The sequence below is a fragment of the Ricinus communis genome, chromosome 9 (assembly GCF_019578655.1).
Source record: "Ricinus communis isolate WT05 ecotype wild-type chromosome 9, ASM1957865v1, whole genome shotgun sequence".
In the NCBI taxonomy this organism is placed as follows: domain Eukaryota; kingdom Viridiplantae; phylum Streptophyta; class Magnoliopsida; order Malpighiales; family Euphorbiaceae; genus Ricinus; species Ricinus communis.
In genome coordinates this window covers 976,369-998,211 of record NC_063264.1, presented here as the reverse complement: position 1 = coordinate 998,211, position 21,843 = coordinate 976,369, and the positions used below count along the sequence as shown (strand labels likewise).

At 34.9% G+C, this 21,843-nt stretch overlaps 3 protein-coding genes across 5 annotated transcripts; 2 read left to right on the top strand and 1 right to left on the bottom strand.

Moving 5' to 3' along the window:
* The first annotated feature begins 2,086 nt into the window (after positions 1 to 2,086).
* On the top strand, positions 2,087 to 4,054 carry LOC8258840 (probable WRKY transcription factor 48). Its single transcript, XM_002519204.4, has 3 exons — positions 2,087 to 2,731; positions 2,980 to 3,123; positions 3,322 to 4,054. Exons 1-3 carry the CDS (start codon positions 2,223 to 2,225, stop codon positions 3,749 to 3,751), a joined length of 1,083 nt encoding a protein of 360 aa, XP_002519250.3. The 5' UTR covers positions 2,087 to 2,222; the 3' UTR covers positions 3,752 to 4,054.
* Positions 4,055 to 7,694: 3,640 nt separating this feature from the next.
* LOC8258841 (peroxidase 40) lies at positions 7,695 to 9,193 on the top strand. The gene is made up of 4 exons (XM_015719200.3): positions 7,695 to 8,054; positions 8,149 to 8,340; positions 8,471 to 8,636; positions 8,737 to 9,193. The coding sequence occupies exons 1-4, from the start codon at positions 7,806 to 7,808 to the stop codon at positions 9,141 to 9,143; spliced, it is 1,014 nt and encodes a 337-aa protein (XP_015574686.2). The 5' UTR covers positions 7,695 to 7,805; the 3' UTR covers positions 9,144 to 9,193.
* An 88-nt stretch (positions 9,194 to 9,281) lies between these two features.
* Positions 9,282 to 20,631, bottom strand: LOC8258842 (flowering time control protein FCA). Of its 3 annotated transcripts, none has more exons than XM_015719256.3 (19): positions 19,906 to 20,631; positions 19,622 to 19,692; positions 19,067 to 19,145; positions 14,974 to 15,056; positions 14,843 to 14,894; positions 14,472 to 14,539; positions 14,148 to 14,214; positions 13,631 to 13,710; positions 13,464 to 13,528; positions 13,189 to 13,248; positions 12,902 to 13,064; positions 12,416 to 12,484; positions 11,801 to 12,322; positions 11,218 to 11,391; positions 10,914 to 11,135; positions 10,801 to 10,839; positions 10,098 to 10,160; positions 9,969 to 10,020; positions 9,282 to 9,748 (listed from the first exon to the last, which is right to left on the bottom strand). In XM_015719256.3, exons 1-19 carry the CDS (start codon positions 20,354 to 20,356, stop codon positions 9,741 to 9,743), a joined length of 2,388 nt encoding a protein of 795 aa, XP_015574742.2. In that variant the 5' UTR covers positions 20,357 to 20,631; the 3' UTR covers positions 9,282 to 9,740. The 3 variants fall into 3 exon arrangements, with proteins under 3 accessions (XP_015574742.2, XP_015574743.2, XP_015574744.2); XM_015719257.3 differs by having other exon boundaries at positions 11,218 to 11,388; XM_015719258.3 differs by having other exon boundaries at positions 14,472 to 14,533.
* Positions 20,632 to 21,843: the final 1,212 nt, after the last annotated feature.

Here is a 21,843-nt window from a genome sequence, read left to right as displayed (position 1 = left end):
GACCAAAATGCCACAGTTGATTTCCCTTAAAAGCATACAATTATTATTTTCTGTCTTTCCCCAACCTTTTTCATTTTTCTTAAAGACTTTCTATTGATCGTTTCGGGTGCTTATTACACTTTATAATCGTTAGATGGACAACACGTGTATTCAAAATAATTATTTGATAATATTTATATCACACTCATTTAATAACTAATTATTAAAATAAGAAAAGAGTTTTAATTTTGGAACAATAATAATTATGAATAAGGAGAAATATATGAAATATTATCGTGTATTGATGAAGAAGGTATTGGAATTATATTCCGTAATATCCAGGTTGTACCTTGAAATGACCATTATGGCTTTTTTTATGTGCAATCATAATCTAGAAGAAAAGATTTGTATGACTCGAAGGTGGCTCCCTCCATCATTCAAATTTAGCAAACCAAATCCTTATCTTAATAACTTATAATTTAAGTATCTTACCTTTATGATTTTTTTATAGAAAAGGTTGCACTGTACTTTCCCATGCAATAAGTTTAATTAAAATGGATGTGTCAATTAAATTTGAAATTTAAAAAAGAAAAAAATTATTTTTTATTATATAGATTATTAATAATTTAATTCAAGTTGGTCCAATTAATACCGGACATCTCTTTTTGAAGGATTCCTAACCAAATTAAATGATAAATAATATTTATGGTGGACTTGATTGTCACTGACCTATTCTCGTCAATCAATTTGTGCAAAATAAGCCACTCCATTGACATATGATTGTAGTCAAAAGAGAGAAACCACCGGTGCGAAAACAATTATAAAAATAAGACATTCTTTGTGTACAGATGAAAGGCCACGAAACAAATTAAAATTAATTAACTATAAATTAGACAGAAACTTTCATAAACGGTTTGATCAAAACGGTGTGGATTGTCGGGAAAGGAGAGAGAACCCCAAAAGCAATTAAGTTTTGGTGATGCGGAGATTGTGTCAGCATATTCAATTTTACGTGAGAACGCTGCATCACACGTGCCGGAAACTTCTCTCGCACGATCCAAACACGGTTGTTTTTTAATTAATTTTTCTTTTTTCATAAGCTTTTCTTGATATCTTTTGTAAGCTAGTGTCTTTTCTGTTCGTAGAAAATGTTTTGTCTGGATGGGAGTAATTGTATGATACATTATTAATGGCCTTTGAAAGTGTTCTTCATATTCTAGTTCACCAATTCTCAAGGGTTTTTTGCAATATCAGTCAATTTCCATAAATAATAATACCAATCAACTCATTTTTCTAATTAATTTATGAAATTGATTCAAGCAAAATAAATTCATAAATATATAATTTTCTTATAAGTAATTAAATTACAAGACATGAAATATGCATTTAATAAATGGCATCCTTATATAAATAAGATGAAGCATGTAATATGTACTATTTTAGATGTGTGATCCAATAACGTGGAGATTAGAATTTTGTGGTTGGAATCTTATTTCATGAATTAGCCAAATTTGATTGGACAGCCATGGAATGGTTTTTTAAATGATTAGGAGGGAAATGCAACAAAAATATAACGAATATCACAAAACAATTTGCACATTTAAAATAATAATAATAATAATAACATTGGACCTCCTAATCTCCTAGCGTTTTAAATTAAACCTTGTTTAAATTATTATAGGGACGTACAAAATTATTAGACACACCAGAGGACATTTTAGTAACTTCAACTAAATATTTTGCCGTTAAAAATGAGAAAGACAGAGAGAGCCGCCCGCGAGAAGAACTCAAAAAACGGAGAAAAGGCAGCAATCACATGCACACGAACTAGCGACACCCCTTTTATTTACCAATCCACGTGTAACCAAAAAAGAGGCTATGTTAGCGTGCAGGTAACCGGTTAAACCGGTTAAAATATCCGCGTAAAGAAGGCGTGGCCCCAACTCTAGTCTTTAGCAATTAATGCAGAACACCGGCCCAAATCCACCACTTCCGTACCTTATTAAACCGGCAAGTGGCGGTCAAACATTAAATGGGAAACCTCCTTGGTCTAAGCTGTTGTCCAAAATCCCAACCCAAAAAGGCCATTCACACTAAGTTAAAATATATATAATAAAAACCCTACTAAACATAAAAATCAATCTCTTAATTTCTTTGAAAAAGAAAAGTGATACGCTCAAATGAAGAAGGGGAATATGTGCTGTTGATTTTTATTATATGTACTTGACAATTTAAAGGGTTCTATGGAGAAAGTTAGAGAAGAGAAAAAAATGATAAAGATTGAGAATTCATCGGCTGCAGTTGCTGCAAATTCAACGACATTCATTAGTGAGCTACAAGAAGAGATGCCTAGTATTAATGTTTCTTTACCATTATCATCCGCTGCATCATCAATAACAACAACAAGCATCTTTGACATGATGATGCCATGTGATTATATGGGTGAAAAAGGTTATTCTTTAGGTTTCTTGGACTTGCTTGATGGGAATAACCAAGATTTTGGTGCTACTTCTTCTTTGTTTGATTGGTTTCAGTTTCAGACTCCAATTTTACCCGATCATCATCAGCAGCAGCAACAACCACTACCATCACCGGCATCTACAGTGCCTGAAACGTCGGAGGTGTTAAATACTCCGGCGACTCCTAACTCTTCATCGATCTCTTCATCATCTAACGAAGCTGGAATTGATTCTTCTTCACAAGTTAAGGCTGGAGATGAAGATGAACAGGATCAAGACAAGAATAAGAAACAGTGAGTTTTTTATTTTATTTTATTAAGCGTGTTATGGGTGTTTTCTTTTTTTCTTTTTCTTGATAGATTTTGTTGCTTTCTTTGTTGTGTTTGTTATTGTTTACTTAGTTAAGTGAGCTAGTTTTGGATGAAACATGAAGTTGAAAAGTGATAAGTCCAGTGATGGGTTCTGTTTCTCTTTTATGTTTTCTGCAATTTTATGGGGTTTCTTTAGAAATTACTGAAAGTGTAATGTTTTATGGGTTTAGGTTGAAACCGAAAAAGAAGAACCAAAAAAGGCAAAGAGAACCAAGATTTGCTTTCATGACAAAGAGTGAAGTTGATCATCTAGATGATGGGTATAGATGGAGAAAGTACGGCCAAAAAGCAGTGAAAAACAGCCCTTATCCAAGGTATCATGAAAATATTATCTTTCATCTTGTCTCCTATATATATATATATATATATATATATGTTAATGTTAATGGCTCTGATACGGTTTTATGTATATTAATCAAATTTTACTTGTATTGCAAGAATATGCAACCCTTTTTTAGGTTTGGTCTTGTGCTAAAAAAAGATTGTTAATTTATTTTTTATTTTTTTCGCAGGAGCTATTATCGTTGCACTAGTGCAGGATGTGGAGTGAAGAAGAGAGTAGAGAGATCATCTGAAGATAACACTATTGTTGTTACGACTTATGAAGGGCAACACACGCATCCAAGCCCAGTAACACCAAGAGGAAGCATCGGATTTTTGCCAGATTCAAGTGCTTTTGGTGCTGCAAATTCTTCTTTTGTTATTCCACAACCTCGTCCATACCAGCAGCAGCAACAACAACAACATGCCTATATGTATAGTTCATCACCTTCTCTCAACATTACCACCAGTACAAGTAGTTCTATTAATCCTCCATTCTCTCCAAGTTTTCTTCATCATGAGAGACGGTTTAGTCCTTCACCAGCTTCTTTGGTTAGAGATCATGGTCTTCTTCAGGACATAGTGCCATCCCAGATGAGAAAGGATGCTACAGAGGAGTAAATGAAGGACGTTATTAAGGTTTCGTGTTAGTTACTGGTATGTAATTCTCTAACTGACTTATATGGATCATCATCATCAGCAGCACCCATTTCATGACACAGAACCTTATTGTTGGAAATGATGATGATGGCTATAGCCTTTTAGCTTATGCAGGCCTAGCTAGTTTTCTTTTTCTTTTTCTTCTTTGGTTCTTTTCTGTTATTAATTCTTTGTATCCAGAGATTATCTTTTTATGAAGATAATTGAGTTTTGTATCATCCTTTTCCCCCACTCTAGTAGTTATTATTCCATTTCTTTAAATTCTTTTGCTGTCTTAATTAATTCTTCTTCTTCTTTATTTGGACACTTGGACGGATATGCCTGTTCATTGATGACAACAAAGGGGTCAGCATTTTTAGGGTTAGGGTTTTCTTTATCATCAAGAATATATATGCATTTACCGAGAGAATGATAAATCTTGAAACTCAGATTCTTTAACAAATGTAGGAAAACCCTAAAGCCTGGATGTGTCTGCAAAATTGGGATAGACATCGTAACAATACAATTGACCAACACTATAGTCTATATAGCCTTTACGAATCATGGGTTTCTCTTCCAATTTAAGCTAAATATACAGATGGGATTTTGAGGCATTGAATGATGACGTGAACATTTTGGTAAAGAAATGGAGTGCAATTCTTGATCTTGATTGAAAGGATTGTGAAAGATTTTGGGGTCTTTTTGAAGATAGTTATCTTGTCTTTCTTTGCCTTTTGATCAACTTGTTAAGTCCTTGTCCATATGTTGCACTATCGTTCTTAGGACTACTGTTTAGTTCATTTCTCATGACTCGTCCTCGTTTGCTACTTACAGCCATACATGATTCGTAGATAACCAGTTGTTTATATCTAGTCTATAGCAAGATTTCTCGAGTGAGACACCACTCTATTAATAAAACAACAATTGAATTACTGCACTTTAACTTTCCAATCTTGCAGATCCTACACAAATTAAAACCCACTTATATTAACAGATAACTAATTAACACACATAAATACATGTCTAAAATGTTCGGTGCTCACTTTACTTTCCCAATATGAGATGGGATGGAATTCTTTATCATGTAAGGATGAGTGTTAAAAGATATGATTTACTTATGGTCATAGAAAATACCTGTGAAACACGTATGAATTTTCTTGTAGATCAAATTGTGAAAACAAGTAGTACTTAATATATGATGGTTTGAAGAGACTGAAGTCTTATTTTCTAGCTGGAGAGGTTACTTCTTGGAATTGTGGTGCAAGATTTATGTTGACAACTTGCAAAAGTAATGATAAGGTGATCTGGAAGAATGATTATTTTTCCAAAATGTCTATTCAATATCTCTAATTTCCCATTTCCTGCTTAAGCTTCATGGGTGGAAGATTAATTTCTTTTCAAAAACAAAATTCAAATTTTCAATAATTAAAGCATATATAATATATATATATATATATATAGATATAGATATAGATATTCGAAGCATCTAGAATTTATGCATCTATTCACACATAGAAAGTTTCCATGATCAGGTTCCAAAGTGGAGATAGCTTAATTAGCTATATTTACATGGTGTGAAACGGAACATCTAGATCCATATGAACGTATATATAGCTTGGTATGCTTAAAAAAATAAAGACTAAAAGTAACAAATAAAGAAGAAGAAGAAGAAGAAGAAGAAGAAGAAGAAGAAGAAGAAGAAGAAGAAGAAGGAGAAGGAGAATCATTTGATAATTGAAAAAGATATAAATATATAAATATAAATATATTCTTGAGAAATAATTGAGCATGATATATAGCTGCAGAGTGAATATTCTTTTGTAATATAAATGAGGGGAAAGAAAGAGTTTTTTGCCTTAAAGCATCACTTTGTTGGAAAGTGGAAAGAATGGAAAATTGGAACCCTCTGGTGTGTTTAAAGAAAGAAAAGTGCAAAATCAATTTAGAATTGTGTTTGTTGGGTAGATTGTTGTTGTTCATTCAAAATCAAAAACTTTGTACCCACTAATTAACTTTTCGTTTCCTGTTGGGATTTCGTATCTTTTACAGTCTTTTCTATTAATTATATGTCTCCCTTTTCTTTTCTTTCCTTTTCTCTTTTCCTCAAAATGATATTCAGACCCTCTTCATAGTATTGCCTGTTTGCTCAAAATGGTGCGCTTCTCATTACGATTCTCTGTTCCTAAAGTTCAACTGGTAGAGTCGTGAACTCAAGTCATCGGGAGATTTTGTGAATTTCATGCATTGATTCTTTTCTTGATCCAAACTAACAAACAAAAAAAGAAAGTAATCGAGCTAATAGCTTCTTGATCCACTGTTTTATTAGTCTTGTGCGGCTTTCACCTTTCGTAATTAAAAGATAAACAGTAATTTTAATTTATTTATCCCAATTTTTATGTGAACGACTTACCTTAATTGGACAATATAAATAAATATCATGAACTTTTTATTTAATGAATGTGAAAGAATGCTTTATTGGTTGATGAAGAAAACCCCTCAACCTAAATCAAGATCAGCATTAACAACTCTAAACTTAGAATTAACATTGCCATAATATATTGTTTTGTGTGTTTTTCTTTTTAAGTTTTTACATAGATCTATATTAAAAATATATGCCGTTATTTATTAAGTGCGACATTTATATTTTCTGTTAACTATTTATGATTAAAAATTAGCTAAATATTAATACATTGTTCCTGTATAATTAATTTTATTTGTTGACAATATAGATTAAAAAAAATCATTTAAGACATTTTTTTAATAATTCTTCTTCCTTCTCTTACCAAAAAAAAAAAAAAAGTATAAAATTGTATAATCAGAAGTGTGAGATTATGGATGTAAAGATGATGCCTTCCTACAATATATTTATTTTCTTTATACAATACAATGTCTATGTGCAATTTAGTGAAAGCTAGCAGCTAGATTCCTGACATTTAATGGGCTGGATTATGCAGCATGCCATGGTAAAAGAGTTAAGACCGTGTATGGTGCGTTTCAGCAGTATATATATATATATATATATATATATATATATATATATATATATATATATATATATGTATGTTTCCTTTTCCCAATTATATTATTAATTTTATCAATATACTGGAATCAAATGCTCAAAAATCAAATTCTCCAAGCCATTTGAATGAGTGAGCATTTCTTCCTTCGCCAATTAATCTTCCAAAATAAATTATATTTGTTATGACTCACAGCTTTAGTTGGAGAATGTGTACAATATTATATGAACACACTGTTGTCTTCCTAATTCATAATTAGAGGGGATGAGTAACCACACTCCACCCATCATTAAGCAATCAACTAATTATATAAGCAAACACTTCCCTGTTTATAGTTATAGGAGCATTGGCTTTTCTTTTACCCATTGCTTATTAGAGTCATATAAAATTTCCCATATTCCAGATTAATAAATATAAAATTTTTAGCTGATATAATTGATTTTTATTGCTATTTCATTAAAATATCTTTACAATTTTAAAATATGAATCTAGAAATTAATTGTATGTAACAAAAGAACTATGATTTGAGATGGAATAGCCAAAAAAGACTAGAAACAATTTGGGTCGGTTAAAAAAAGATTAAAAATATGTATTTAGAAGCTTTTAATTTTTTCCCAAGAAGCAGCACTTTTGGGTTTTTGTTAGAAAAAAGCCCACTGCATGTAATGAGCTCATAAAATGGAATGGTTCAAAACCCATATTAGACAAAACCTAAGAATAAGTCTCAACTGCCATAACCGTACACATAACAACAGAAGAAGAGTTTCAGTGTACAATATCAAGTCTAAGAGAGAGAGAGATTATGGAAAATGCACAAGGAAGCACATGGCATTAGGTATCTAATATATGATTCTTGTATGTGGGCTTGACCACTTCAAAGTTGTAGCATCTGTGTCCCTTAACCACCCTCTAGTACATACTGACACAATCTCTCTTCTTCTTCTTCTCCATATCAACTTCTATATATAGCTGAAGCCATTAACAACATCACTACGTGCACAAAAACGCTACAGTGTAAAATGGCCAAGTGCTTATTAGGTTTCTGTTTAATGATACTTGTGCTCGCAAATGCATTTGCAAAAACACCAACCACCTTGAATGAAACATGTGTAGATGACATTGGTTTTGATCTCCAATTTAACATATACCAAGAAAGCTGCCCAGAGGCAGAAGCTATCATTTTTTCTTGGGTTGAAACTGCAATCTCTGAAGACCCGAGAATGGCAGCTTCCTTGCTTCGTCTTCACTTCCATGATTGCTTTGTTAATGTAAATGCTATATATATTCCTTCTGTTTATTTAGTTCTTTCATTGTGATTGTAATGCTTGTGATTGATGTGTGCATGCATAATGAATTTCGCAGGGCTGTGATGCTTCAGTGCTGCTAGATGACTCTGACAACTTTGTGGGTGAAAAAACTGCCCCACCCAACTTGAATTCTTTAAGAGGATTTGAAGTGATCGATGACATTAAATCCGAACTGGAATCTGTTTGTCCTGAAACTGTGTCCTGTGCTGATATTCTTGCTACAATTGCCAGAGATACTGTTGTTCTAGTACGTGATAGTTTAGCCACTCTTCCCATGCATTTCTCCTTCCAAGAACAATGAGCACCTCCGCTTACGTGTAGATAAGTCATACTTTTTAAAAAAAATTGAGCTGATCTGGTATTTAATATATCTGCAGTCAGGTGGACCAAGTTGGGAAGTCCAAATGGGGAGGAAGGACAGCTTGAGTGCTAGCAAAGCTGCAGCCTCTAATAACATCCCAGCTCCAAATTCTACAGTGGCAACACTTATAGCTAATTTTCAAAATGTCGGCCTTACATTAGACGATATGGTTGCTTTGTCTGGTATTTTCAACACTTGTTATTTATTAATATTTTCCTGTACCAGTTACTAACGTATGCACTGGATCTTCTACTGAGAAACATAACCATTGTAATCTGGCAGGTGGACACACTATAGGTAAAGCAAGATGCTCAACTTTCAGCTCCAGGCTACAACAAGGGACCCAGAGCTCTAACGGCCCTGATGTCGATTTAGATTTCATTCAGTCGCTACAGCGGTTATGTTCAGAATCTGAGAGCACCACAACACTAGCACACCTCGACCTGGCAACACCTGCAACGTTTGACAACCAGTACTATATTAATCTTCTTTCAGGAGAGGGACTACTACCATCAGACCAGGCACTTGTGACTGACGATGAACGATCACGCGGCCTTGTTGAATCCTACGCTGAGGATCCATTGCTGTTCTTCGATGATTTCAAGAATTCAATGCTTAGAATGGGAAGCTTAGGGCCACTGACTGGGAACAGTGGGGAGATACGTAGGAACTGTAGGGTTGTTAACTAAACTTGGAAGCCCATTAACCCTCATAAAAGTAAACACGGTAATTTCTATAACATTGTTCCTCTCAAAGATTCCTGAATGCAGCTAAGAATTGTCCCTCTGGATTAGAAAATGCCTACATTAAGGATACTAGAAAACGGCTTTAATCAGTAATTAACTAACAGACTATTGATGATTGAAAGTGCATCTGAATCTGGGCCAATCCAGCAGTAATGGTTTTTTACGGGCATCAAAGCCATCTAGAAATTTCTACTGAGGGAGCAGAAATAGTGCATACTGCTGCTCCTACGGCTGCATATTACGGTACATAGGGGGCATGTTACACAATTATTCAGTAATACACAGTTTGGGGCATTATTTTCCCCATGAACTAATGTGGCATGTGGAACCAGGACTGTAATTCTCACAAATTAACCAACAAAACTGGAGGATTGAGGAGCCGTTCCAGTTTCACATATCATTAGCACTTAAGCTCATAGCAAGTCCTTCCATTGCCTACACTTGCACTGCCACTGAGTTAGCCACCATTCACCTGTGAGGAACCTGATAGCAGCTGTTTTGCCCTTTTGCTGCCTTAGAATAAGATTCCACTCATCCATTTCATGTTCCTGGAACAAAAAAATTAAATAACATTTCAAAATAGAAAACACAATTAGGAAGAAAGCGAAGGAAAGAAAACCACATAAGCCACTCAAGGGATTTACAGCTATCCTCCAAATATAACTACCACTTTAGAGAGACTTGAAAGTTGAAAGCCTTTTGGTCCATCATTCCTTTGATATTTTTTCCAACTACCATAAAACAAAATTTAGAAACAGATGCAATTACCTGAACCTGCTGCCTTGTTCTTCCACATCCACTCCTGAGCAGACTGAAGCCCCTGCAGCAGAAGACAACTTCAGAAATAAAGTAAAATTACAGAATGATCAGGGAACAAGCAAAAACAAAATTAGATACCTGGATGCGTGATGGATCATTGGCTGAACTAGATGCTGCAGGTAATTGCGCATAACTAAGTTCCTGAAAAGCCAAAAAGATCCACAACACAGATGAAAATCAGCTGCATATTTATAATGAACTCCCAATAGAATCGGGTTACAAAAATGCAGAAGCCATTTTCCTACTAAGAGCATTGACATATTCTAACGCACTCAATACAGCAGAAGAACCAGTAAAGCACGAACCTAGCAATCAAATTAAATTTTCCATTTTGTTGCATTTCCAAATTGTTCTTACATTGCATTGTGTAAGTCAACCTCTTTTGTGCAACACAGTTCACTCCACAGCTCAACAGAACCACCCAGGGAAAAACACACTTCAAATATGATGAACCATTTGCATATAGACTATGAAACTCGGCCAAAAATGTTTCCCAAAGGTAATCTTTTGCCTATAACACTTGCATAATCTGACACTAAATCCAAACACATTGGGCAGATGCCCTTGTAACATTTATATTAAAGGGATCTTGCGCATGTCATAACATAGCTCCAACTATGGAAGATGAATAAGCAGTCAAACAGCAAGAGCAACTAGAAAACTAGGTCTTCATATCGAATGCTTACTCATTCGAGTAGACTGAGAAGTCTTGAAGACAAGTCCTAGAAAGGTTCTATTGATATTTTATCAAACCACAAAAAATGCAAGTTAAGATAATTACCTGAGCATCCTGTTGAACTCTAACTCCAGGAGCAGCATACTGGATTTCAACATGATAGAATCAGCACGGGAAAACCAATTATTTAAAAGCTATTAAGTCATATAGATACTGACCGATGAAGGAAATGAAGCTGGTTGCATCTGCTGCTGGTGGCGGAACTGTGTTTGAAACTGAGATTGATGTGGCATCTGTTGTACCTGTGGCACTTGCTGGGTGGGCAGAGCTTGAGGGTTTGACTGGGTTTGAGGCTGTTGAATGGGGGGTTTTTGCTGCATTTGCTGCAGCTGCTGCGTTGGTTGTTGTTCAAATAATGTCAACTCCTCTGGTTTCTCCCACTGTTCAGCACAGAGAAAACTTAGCATTTTGTTCAAAGATGAAATGCTTAGAACAGAGAAAGCAAAGTAACTAGTTTCTCACCCGGCTTTCCCGAGTCACACTGTTATAATAGTACTTGAAACCCTCAGGTGAGGTATGCTCTGTCCACACTGGCTGTGCTATTACAGGAGCAGTGGAAGTAGATGGAGGCACATCTGCAGCCAATGCAGCTGGAGCCGTGCTAGCAACCGTTTGTGGTGCAATCCCTGGCCACTGCTATTGCAAAGAAAGAAACATTCTTAGCACAAACTACAATGATATAGATCTATATATCTAATGGTAAAATGGATAATACAATAATGAGCTCAAACAATAGAAAAGGAAATGATCGAAAGAATGTGATGCAATCTAGGGAAATAGTTTCTACAATGGAAGGTATGCAGGACATAACCTAGTTCTCCCAATAAGAGTACAGGAGACAAAAAGCAAGGTCCAGAACAAGCACCTTGACCTATTATATCTAAACCTGTAGAAATGTTATGCGGACAATGAAAGTTTTGTGAACACCTAACCTAACCCATGCTGCTTGCCATTCACCATTGTGATAAGCCATTGTTGGCCCCTCTCTCTCCCCCCTATTAAAGTTTAACCCAAGAATGCTCTTTACCCTATAATCCAATGATACCTGCTGTTTAGTAGGCTGAGAATTCTGATGCAAATTTTGATTTGATGGCTGCATCATCTGCAACTGTTGTTGCAGCTGTGAGAATGCCTGCTGAGATGACTGAAAGGTGGCTTGCAGAGTTTGTGTCTGTTGTGACAGCATCTGAGCTAACTGAGAAGGGGACTGTTGAAGAGGCGGCGGCAGTTGCTGCTGGACAAGAGCAGGCATTTGTTGTTGATTTGTAACAGCAGACATAGAATGAGGTTGTAAGTTGACATTCAAAGGAGGTTGCAGTGGTGTCCCCTGCTGAAGTTGAGGTTGAGAAGCAGACAACTGTCCGCTCATACCAACATACTGCTGTGATGGCAGTGCTTGAGAGAAAGGTGCTTGGCCAGCATGGGATGTTTGTGTCTGTGAGTAAGATGTAACCTGTGGGTGTAATTGAAGAGAAGGTGGCAAATGCTGAGGAGATTGGAGGGGTTTCTGTAATGGCGATATTTGTTGGCCGACAGGTGGGGCGTGCTGTAAAGACGGGTTAAAACTCTGGGAAAAAAAATCAAACAGTATCCTAGTCATTATAGGAAAACCATGAAAATATATGCAGGCATAAAAAAACAAAATAATTTCTTCGCACACCTGTTGTGCTGTAGAAGAAATCATATGTCCTGGACGAGCACCATCAGAAGGACCACCAAAGGGACCACCCTAACGAGCATAGAACACAAAAGTTTGGAGCTAAGGAACTGGGGATCAGAAATTCTAGCTAAAAGTGGGTACAGGAAATAGTGCATTAAAACAAAAATCTGTGTGCAGGAAAAAGAAAAGTAAAAATAATCATAAGCAATGGACAAAACCCACAATCTAACAGCTCCAATACTAAAAGAGGACAACAGGAAATTCAAACTTGATCAGATCATCAATTCATTATAAAAGAAAAATACAGCTTTTTCTAGTCGTCCCGAAGACAAAATTGCAGCTCAGCCATTAACCTAGCAGCACCAGTAGTATCAAACAATCACCAGTAACTAGTATATGTCATTTTCCAAAACAGCAAGCTAATATTCCAGCTCATTCATTAATGTAGCAGCAGCTGTACATCAAATAACCACCAGTTATCCTTACCTGATTCGGAGGTGCAGCAAGTTCACCCGGCCTAGGAATCAACTGACTCCCAAAACCGCGGATAGCAGCGTTTGGGGAAGGCCCCATATTCTGTGGACTCATTGGGCGCCATGCACTAGGTGGAACTCGATCACCCACAGCGTCACCAAAATTGGGTGGCAATCTAACAAAAGTGAGCAAGAAAAGCATGGTGTAGAAAGCAGGTAAACAAAAAGATAGTTTTTCTTCTAGCATAAATCACAAATAATTGATTTTCACCATATTAATGAAAAGACATGAGAAAATACCTTGGTCCTGGAGCTTGAAACCGAGGGCCAAAGCCTGGACCTCCAAATGCTGGACCACCCCTGAGATAGCACAACGAGCTATTAGCATAAGTCACAAATACTAGAAGAAAAACTATCTAACATCCAAAGGGTTAATGCCAAAGTCACTGTACATAAAAGCTTGTAGGATCAATCTTCTTTCCCTTCCCAACCCCTCCCCTCAGCCCCCCAATCCCCAATTATGGAGGCCCAAAGAAGACCAAAAACAAAGAAGAAAATGTGATTAGCCAGAGAACCTTGAATCTCCAGGCCTAGGCCTCTTAGGATCAGCAAAACGAACGGTGAGTGGTTGATCACATCCCTGAGATTCAGAATATAGAAAAAGAAGGGAAAAAAAAGGTATCCCTTAAACAAATTCAGCAAACATAAAACAAAAAGGATGAAGAAAAAAAAGTGTGCTGACCCTCATTTTGTAGATTCCATTAAGAGCATTTATAGCTGCCAGCGCCATTTCTCTACTAGAGTATTTAACAAATCCACATCCTTCAGAATGAATCAACAAAAGCACCAAAAACAGAAAAATGCAAACATTGATAAGTGAAATAACCAGAACAGTAGAGAACATGCTGACTAATTGATCTACAGATCTGATAATACAAACTAATCTGTATCAACCATCTGATAACTTCTAATGACCGAAATAGCAGATATAGTCTGTAATTTTGCGGATGCTCTGGGAAAAGAAATTAATATTATTAGAATCAAGCATCTGATTTAGTTCACAAATATCTAAAGGGATAAACATGTCAGATCTATAGCAAGGCAAAGAAAGCTCATTTGATAGTAGTCTACTAATATTTTAAAGGACAAACATGTCATATCATAGTATGGCAGAGAAAGGCAGGGTAACGAATGGAATCCTCGATTAAAAAGCAAGTGCATAATCTTTTGTTCAAACAAAAGTGAAAAACAAAACACACCGCGACTTTGCTTCATTTCATCACGCATGAGATAGACATCTTCAACGTGGCCATATGGTGAAAAAATCTGAAAAAGGAAATATTGGTAAGTTTACAATTTTCATGCCTTCAAAGAGAAGTGTAAAACTAGCAATCTTTACAAGCATCATAAGAATGATCAGTTATCTCATCATGAGAGCAGAGCAGCAAATTTTACATCTTCATAATGAAAGTAGGAAAAGATTCTTCTATGTCAAGAGAAATTTCATAGGGGTGAAAAGTGCTGAAAAAGTGTTCATTTTAAGTAGCAGAATGAACTTAAACCAGCTGATGTATAAACCATACTTCCTCAACTTCCTTTTCTGTAGCTTGTTTGTTTAAGGACCCCACAAACAATTTGTACTCAACTGCACCTACCATCAAAGAAATAAATTTGAGAAGTATTAAAACTAGAAATTTGAAAATTTCAAGATAAAAACTACATGCACACTCTCGTCTATTTACAAAGCATAAGTTTCAGGACAAAAGACATTTTAACTCAGCCAAGTTTACGAATAGAGAACATTCAACTCAATCTTATCAGCAGGGAAAAACAACATATAAAATCATCATTTTAGGAGAAATTTGAATATATAAAGAAAATGATGAATACTGGAAAGTTGAAGAATACAACAAACCACTCAAATTTAATAGTTCAGCAAGTCATGGATTATTACCGAGACGCTCTCGTTCCCCATCAGCAAACCTTACTTGGATGGGACCTATTCCCTGGAGAAAATATGTTTTAAGATGTGAACTACTAGAATGGTCTTATTGACTGCAAAACAAACACTAGGATAAAACTCACTCCAGGCAGAGTATGTTGATTGTGTAAAGCTCTGATGGCCCTGTCAGCTTCTTCTGAGGTTGCATATTTTACAAAACAACATCCTGCATAAGTGAAAGGTTTTCAACCTGATTTTATTTGGTAAGGTATACCTCTCAATCAATAATAGAGATATGTAATCAAATAAAACACGTATAAAATTAACGGCTAAGCACTGATAGGTGCAGACACATACACACAATACTTAAGGAATTCAAAGGTTGTACCTTTCTAACCTGAACTTAAAACTTAACCATTAAACTCTGTAATCAAAGCTAATTTGCTCCTAAATCAGGTCGGTAAATATGCTAAGCTGCAGGCATTCAATGGATAGCTATCCAGGAAATAGCAAGGTGCACTCAGAAAGTCCCTACTTAAAGCAGATATAACCCCTAGAATTTACTAATTATGCATTTGAAAGCACTCCAACTTGTACGAATACCCTTTGGTACCAAAATGAAGAGAATCTGATAACCATTTGATATAAGAAGTTCATACAGTTAACAGAAAACTAGATGCAACATGTTCTCATCTCCACTTCCCTTGTAGATGGTAAAAACTAAAGGTAATTAATTAACTACAATGTAAATTCTGCAAACTATCAAACTTTACCAGCTTCAAGATAACGAAGGAAAAAACAAGATAAAGATGATTTAGAACAAGTAACCTAAAACTACCACCCCATTCCCGACCTGGCAACCCTCCAATCAAATACCACAAACTTTATTTAGCAAAATGAAGATTGAACAAATCCAAACTGGAATCATGAATTGTTCCATTTCCATCTCAGATCACCATAAGAAGACAGAAAGGAATGCTCAAATACACATCAGAATAGATACTAATGAACATTTTATGAACCCTGCAATATCTATAGCCCAATTGGACCCTTCCCCTGTGGTCTAACCAACCAGTTCCCCTAGAGAATACATCCAATTGGACCTTTTGTCTGGTCTAACCAGTTCCCGGAGAAAATCCCTGAGAGAACATTCCATTATTAATAAACAACTATTGTCCTCACTCAAACACACAGAAAAGCATCTGATACAAGTCAAAACCAGATTTAAATGGCATGTCCTTGTTATCCCCTACGTTTCTTCCTTTGATTTGTAAATAGTAGATATTAACTCGAAGCAGAGCACAGTATATTATAGAAACATATGCTTTCTAGATACAGGAGGAAAAACCTAGAACAGAACTTGCTATTAAATGACAAGCATTATTGTTGAAATTTCCCATTGCAACTCAGAAAACCATCAAATACCAGTAGATGCCTACCTGCCAAAAGAGTTCCCACTTTTACTAAATTTCTATGTTTTACTTCCATTGCTCCAAAATATTAATTAGAAAAAAAAAAAAAAAAGAAGAAGAAGAATACCAAAATAAAATTACAAAATATTGAATAAACTGAATGGATTTTTGTTGAGAAAAGAATGGCTAGAAGTCAACAAATAGAATATTAACTAGGCCAATTAAGTTAAAACTTAATACACTTGCATGTGATTCTTGGTGGAAGTCATTGCTCCAATGCCCAGGACCTTGATCAGAGAACCAAATATAAGTGCAAGAAAGAAACAGTACAAGATGCCAAAAGGGAAAGCAGGAAAGGTAAATTGATCCTTTCCCACAGAAGAAGATATGATAAACTCATCTTGTCGCTACAACCAGTTATTACATTCTCAAGAACATTACGAGTTGCAAGAAGAAATAATGCCCATTATCTAACCACGACAATTCATTACTGCTTGCTACAATCAAATGATAAAGTAATAATATTGTACAAGCTCTTTCTCACAACCTCAAGGCCAATATTCCAAAATTTAAACATAGCCATGTTGATTTGGGTGTCCGAGCAGCCACAAAAATGTGCATTAGAAAAGTAAACTAAAGGGAGCTTATGTCTACCTTCTGCCCACTCTATCTATAGTATGCGCGACTAAGAATTCAAACATGTCTACTGCGTAACAACTAATTTGAGAATACAGAACATCATACTGATGATGCCTCAACTACCAACATTGATTGTCCAACCACTGACAAAAAAAACTACACTATGATTGACATCCCCAAAATTATAGCTATGCCATTGCCAACCCTGTATATATCCACCAACACACATTTAGAAAAGGAAAAAGAAAAAAGGAGTTCTAGTGACTGTGAAGAGCTCAAACATAATAAATGTTAACTAGTATATCGCGTCTCATCCATAAGGTTGCACAATAATCTCATGATCTTATTTCAGATACTAATAGGCAAACAGTGGATGACTCAATACGTCTACTACACGAAAGGAGAACATAACATGACTGACATTGACAGTCGGAAAAACTAAAAATTAGTTCACGCGAGGAAATGATATCGATATTTGGCGTTCGTAAAGGAAAAAAAAAAAAAAAGCATATTGCACCATACATCCATGAGCATCCACAAACTATATCGCCATTCACATCTCCCACAGAAAAATGAAGCCGTGATAAGGAAACTTGGGAGTGTACAGATTTAACAAGCATCCATCAAAAAGGATTAATCTACCCCAAAGTAAAAATAAAAGCTCTGTGCTACTTGATATAAGTCATCAGTCAACCAAACCACGGAAAACGTAACTGGGTTGAACAAATTGTTAGAAAATCAAACCAGAGAACCAGCAGAATAAGCCTTAGTTACACAAGCACCCTCAACCTCACAAGAAAGAGTAGACCAATAACAATTTGACAACAATCCACAAGTTCAAACATAAAAATTAAGAGATTGAATAGTGCTTGCATATAATAAACTGGAGCACCACTCACACATTCAGAGTATAAGAAATAAAAGAACCCTGATACGCAAATTTTTCTAAGATAACAACAAATGACCCACAAGAATATAAGAACCACAAATGCCTCCCCCAAAATTTGTAAAATAGATTGCATTTGTCAGGTTCATACCAAACATATCTGCCAAGTAATTGTTCATCATTAAGCAAGCAAAACCAGGAACTACAACCACACAGCTAACACATAATAACGGCAATAATAGGTTTCATCAGATTCAAGCAGGAGAACTAACTCCTTGGCCAAATACAAGAAGTAACTACACAATGGAAATTGATATCCATCTCACAAGCAGCAGGCTCTTCTCAAGAAGAGGGAAAAATAAAAAAGAGAGTAAAATATGTTTCAGTTCTCCACACAGGATTGCCAATAACTGTAACATCCATGTTCAAAGAAAAAGGATCCATAACATGACATAGATCCCAAGCATCCTGCCTCAGTTACTAACAAAGCTTCACATAAAATTCAATTGGTAGAACTAATGCAACCAGCTACCTTGGATATAAAGAAGTATATAATCAGACAACTACCATACACAACATCCATCGTATGAAGAAGGCACATATAATCCATACACAACATCCATCACTCTAAGAAAAGAACATATAATCCACAAAGCCGCTTTAAGGATATATAACCAGCAATCATGCCTCACTTCATCGGCCAGTAACCAACTAAATAAGAAAAACTATCCAAACCCTAATCCATCTCATTTGGCGGTTTATAAGTTGATAGGTAGATATTCAAAGCCATTAAAATTTACACACCCCAGGGCTTATAACATCACAACAAACCACAAACATCCTTTAATTTGCATGGTGTTTAACACCCATTCAAAAAGCAATAACTTAAGTCTTTTGTTTTCCATGTCACTACATGTACAAATTTTTCCTTTAAACATCCTGACATTAAAAACAAAAGGAAAAAGCTACAATATGGCAAGAGACACTCCCAATACAAATGATTTATTGGGTAATGCCCCCAATGCTGCAGCCACTATGATAGGACGAGGATCTAATCATCTTCAAGCCCCCAACTGCTATACATAAACTGTTTTTAGTAAGTTTACAAGTGTTGCCTTCTTGTTTTGATATGATGTAGACAAAAAGGGTACAACCAAAACCAACAAGCCCCCTAACTTGTTGCAAAAACAAACTGAGACGAAAGATGAGCATACTTTGCTCCCATCAGCCTCTTAGAGGACCTGAAATAAGATAGGTATAAATCACAATTATTTCATCGGAAATAGAATTTATATGTACCTTGTTGTTGTCCCGTTCTCTTATCTTTGATCAAGGCAACCTCTATCACATTTCCATGTTGTTCAAACAAGGGGCGAATCTGGCAACATATAAGAAGTTAAACAGGCTACAGGAATTTGAACCGAAAAACATCAAAAAAATTAATTATATAATCACAGAAGCTATGACTGCAGATAGACTCACACTACAATTACTGATGCAACATGACCAATGTAACTATATGGCATACCTAGGTCACTATCACTTGAAGATAACAGGAGAAGAAGGAACAAGAAGTGGCAAGTGAAACTCAAATGGGCCATAAACCATAGATGAACCATATATGAGCTTTGCCAATGGTCAATAGTGGGAAGGTCGTGTTAATGCGAGGTTCCCGCTATAAGCATGCTATATATATATATATATATATATATAGACACACACACACACACACACACACACACACACACACACACACACACACACACGTTTAAAATTATTAGCCCGATCATATGCTTCCATGATTCCACAGTGATTACTAAAACAACATCCCGAGCATCAAATAATGGAACTTACGTCTTCTTCACTAGCAGTCCTTGGAACGGATCCAACAAAGAGTTTAGCAAAACTACCACATTCAGTATGATCTGTATGGAAAAAAGAAAAAAGAAAAAAGAAAAGAAGTAGAGCTTTAAGGTAAAAATAGCATCACAAATTTTTTGTTTTCTGACTATGAACAAATAATGAAGTGTTAAACCAATCAAATATATAATTGCTTAGTCTTGAAGAAGTGAAGTATCAAAGCAGTTCACTACAATTCTCAAAATGTAAAATAAATAAAAGAATATTTAAAGCTTTACCAGGAGAATTCCCACGGCCAGAAAATGGAAACCCTCGTTTTTGACCAGATAGAGGCTGAGGAGGCGGAATTGGCGGTGGAAGAGCCTGATAATTAGATACAAACCCTCCACCTCCACCTCCACCTCCACCTCCAGCTCCCCCTCCCATAGGTCGAAACCCACCACCACCACTTCCGGTGCCTCCCATTGGCACAAATCCTCCACCAGGAGGGCTATCAAAGGGACGGTTACCACCACCAGCACGATAATTGTTAGGGCTACGGCGGTGGTGGTCGTAATTGGAGCCGTTGTTGGAAAAGCGGTTAACAGGAGTATCAGAGAAGCGAGAGGGAGGGCCGTCTGAGAAGCGAGAAGGTCTCCGATTACTAGTATTAATATTATTATGATACGACTCTTCGGCGTTACTGTTGTTGTGGCTGCCACCGTAGCGGTCTCCCCTGTGCCTATCCATCGAAGCTTAACCTAATAATTTCAGAATATAAGGGGAATTGGAGGATAGAAAAAAGGAAGAGTAGAGTTAGAAGTGCTGCTGTTGCTATTGGTATTGCTATTGCCGATGCTGAGAGAACAATTATAGAGCGAAAATTGGAGAGAGAGGAAGTGAGGTATCGACACTATTTCGTTAAGCAAACAAAACTATTGCCGCTTGCCTGCTGCTGTGTGTTTGTGGGGCTGAGCCTATTTAGTTTCAGCTTTTACTCTGTTTTGTTGTTGGGTTAAGAAAGTTTTAGGCTTCATTGTATTCCCAGGCCTTCTCTCACTAGAGAAAATAGAAAAATTAACAAAGATATCCATTTCTTTTTAAAAAATATGATGTAATTTTTTTTATTTTTACTGTATAAAAAATATTAAAAATACAGTATTTTTATTTTTTTTTAAATACAGTATTAGTTGAGAACAATCAAAAAACAATTATATTGTATTTTTTATAAAAAGGTTAAAAAATAATATTTTTTAAAATAAGAATGATATATTTTTAAATTTAGGATCTTTTTGAAAAATTTCTAAAAAAATAATCAAAGAAATTTTTATGGGACATGATTTTTTAAAAAAAATAAAAAATATATTTTATAAATTTTTCAAAAAAATATTTATATAATTTTTATTTTTTATAATTTTATTCAAAATATTAAAAATTATACCTAAAAGAATACCAAAATGATACGATTTTAACCTGTATTATTACAAAACCAGGTAAATAATATAGAATTATTATTTTTATTTTATATTTTTATATTGGTTGAATTGAATATTATTATTTATTTTTTATTATAATTAATGTGTTTTAATAATATAAAAATATATATCATAATATACTAAATTATAGCAAAATATAGTTAATAATATATGAATATATAATTAAAAAAAATTAAAGTATCAATAAAAATAATAATTTTATATTTATAATAAATATTAAAATTTTATGATAATAAAAAATAGATAAAAATAAATAATAAAAATAATATTATCACAATTTCATTAAAAAAATAATAAAAATGAGCCATAAGGATATGTTTGGGCAATGTCAAATTAGACTACTTTTTTCTCTTTTGTATATTAAAATGAGCTCCAACTTATTGAATAATAACACTACATTTAAAATGATTAAAATTTTATACATTTAGAATTTAATTTAAATAATAACGTATTTGCTTTTAGGAGGGTTATCTGTTTCGACGACAAATCAACTTGGAATGAATAAAAAAGAATATTTAAATATCTATATGTATAATGAATTTTAACAAAATTTATTATAGTTATATATAAGTTTATGAGCTATTTTGCTAAATATTGAAAATAATTTTATTAAAAAAAAAAACCAATGCTGATCAAAAAACGATCGGCAGTGGGCCAAAAGATTAACTAGTTTTACTAAGTAAATATTAGTGTTTTTTGATAAATTTTATAGTCTTCCATTATGGAGTTTTGGGGTTCTCC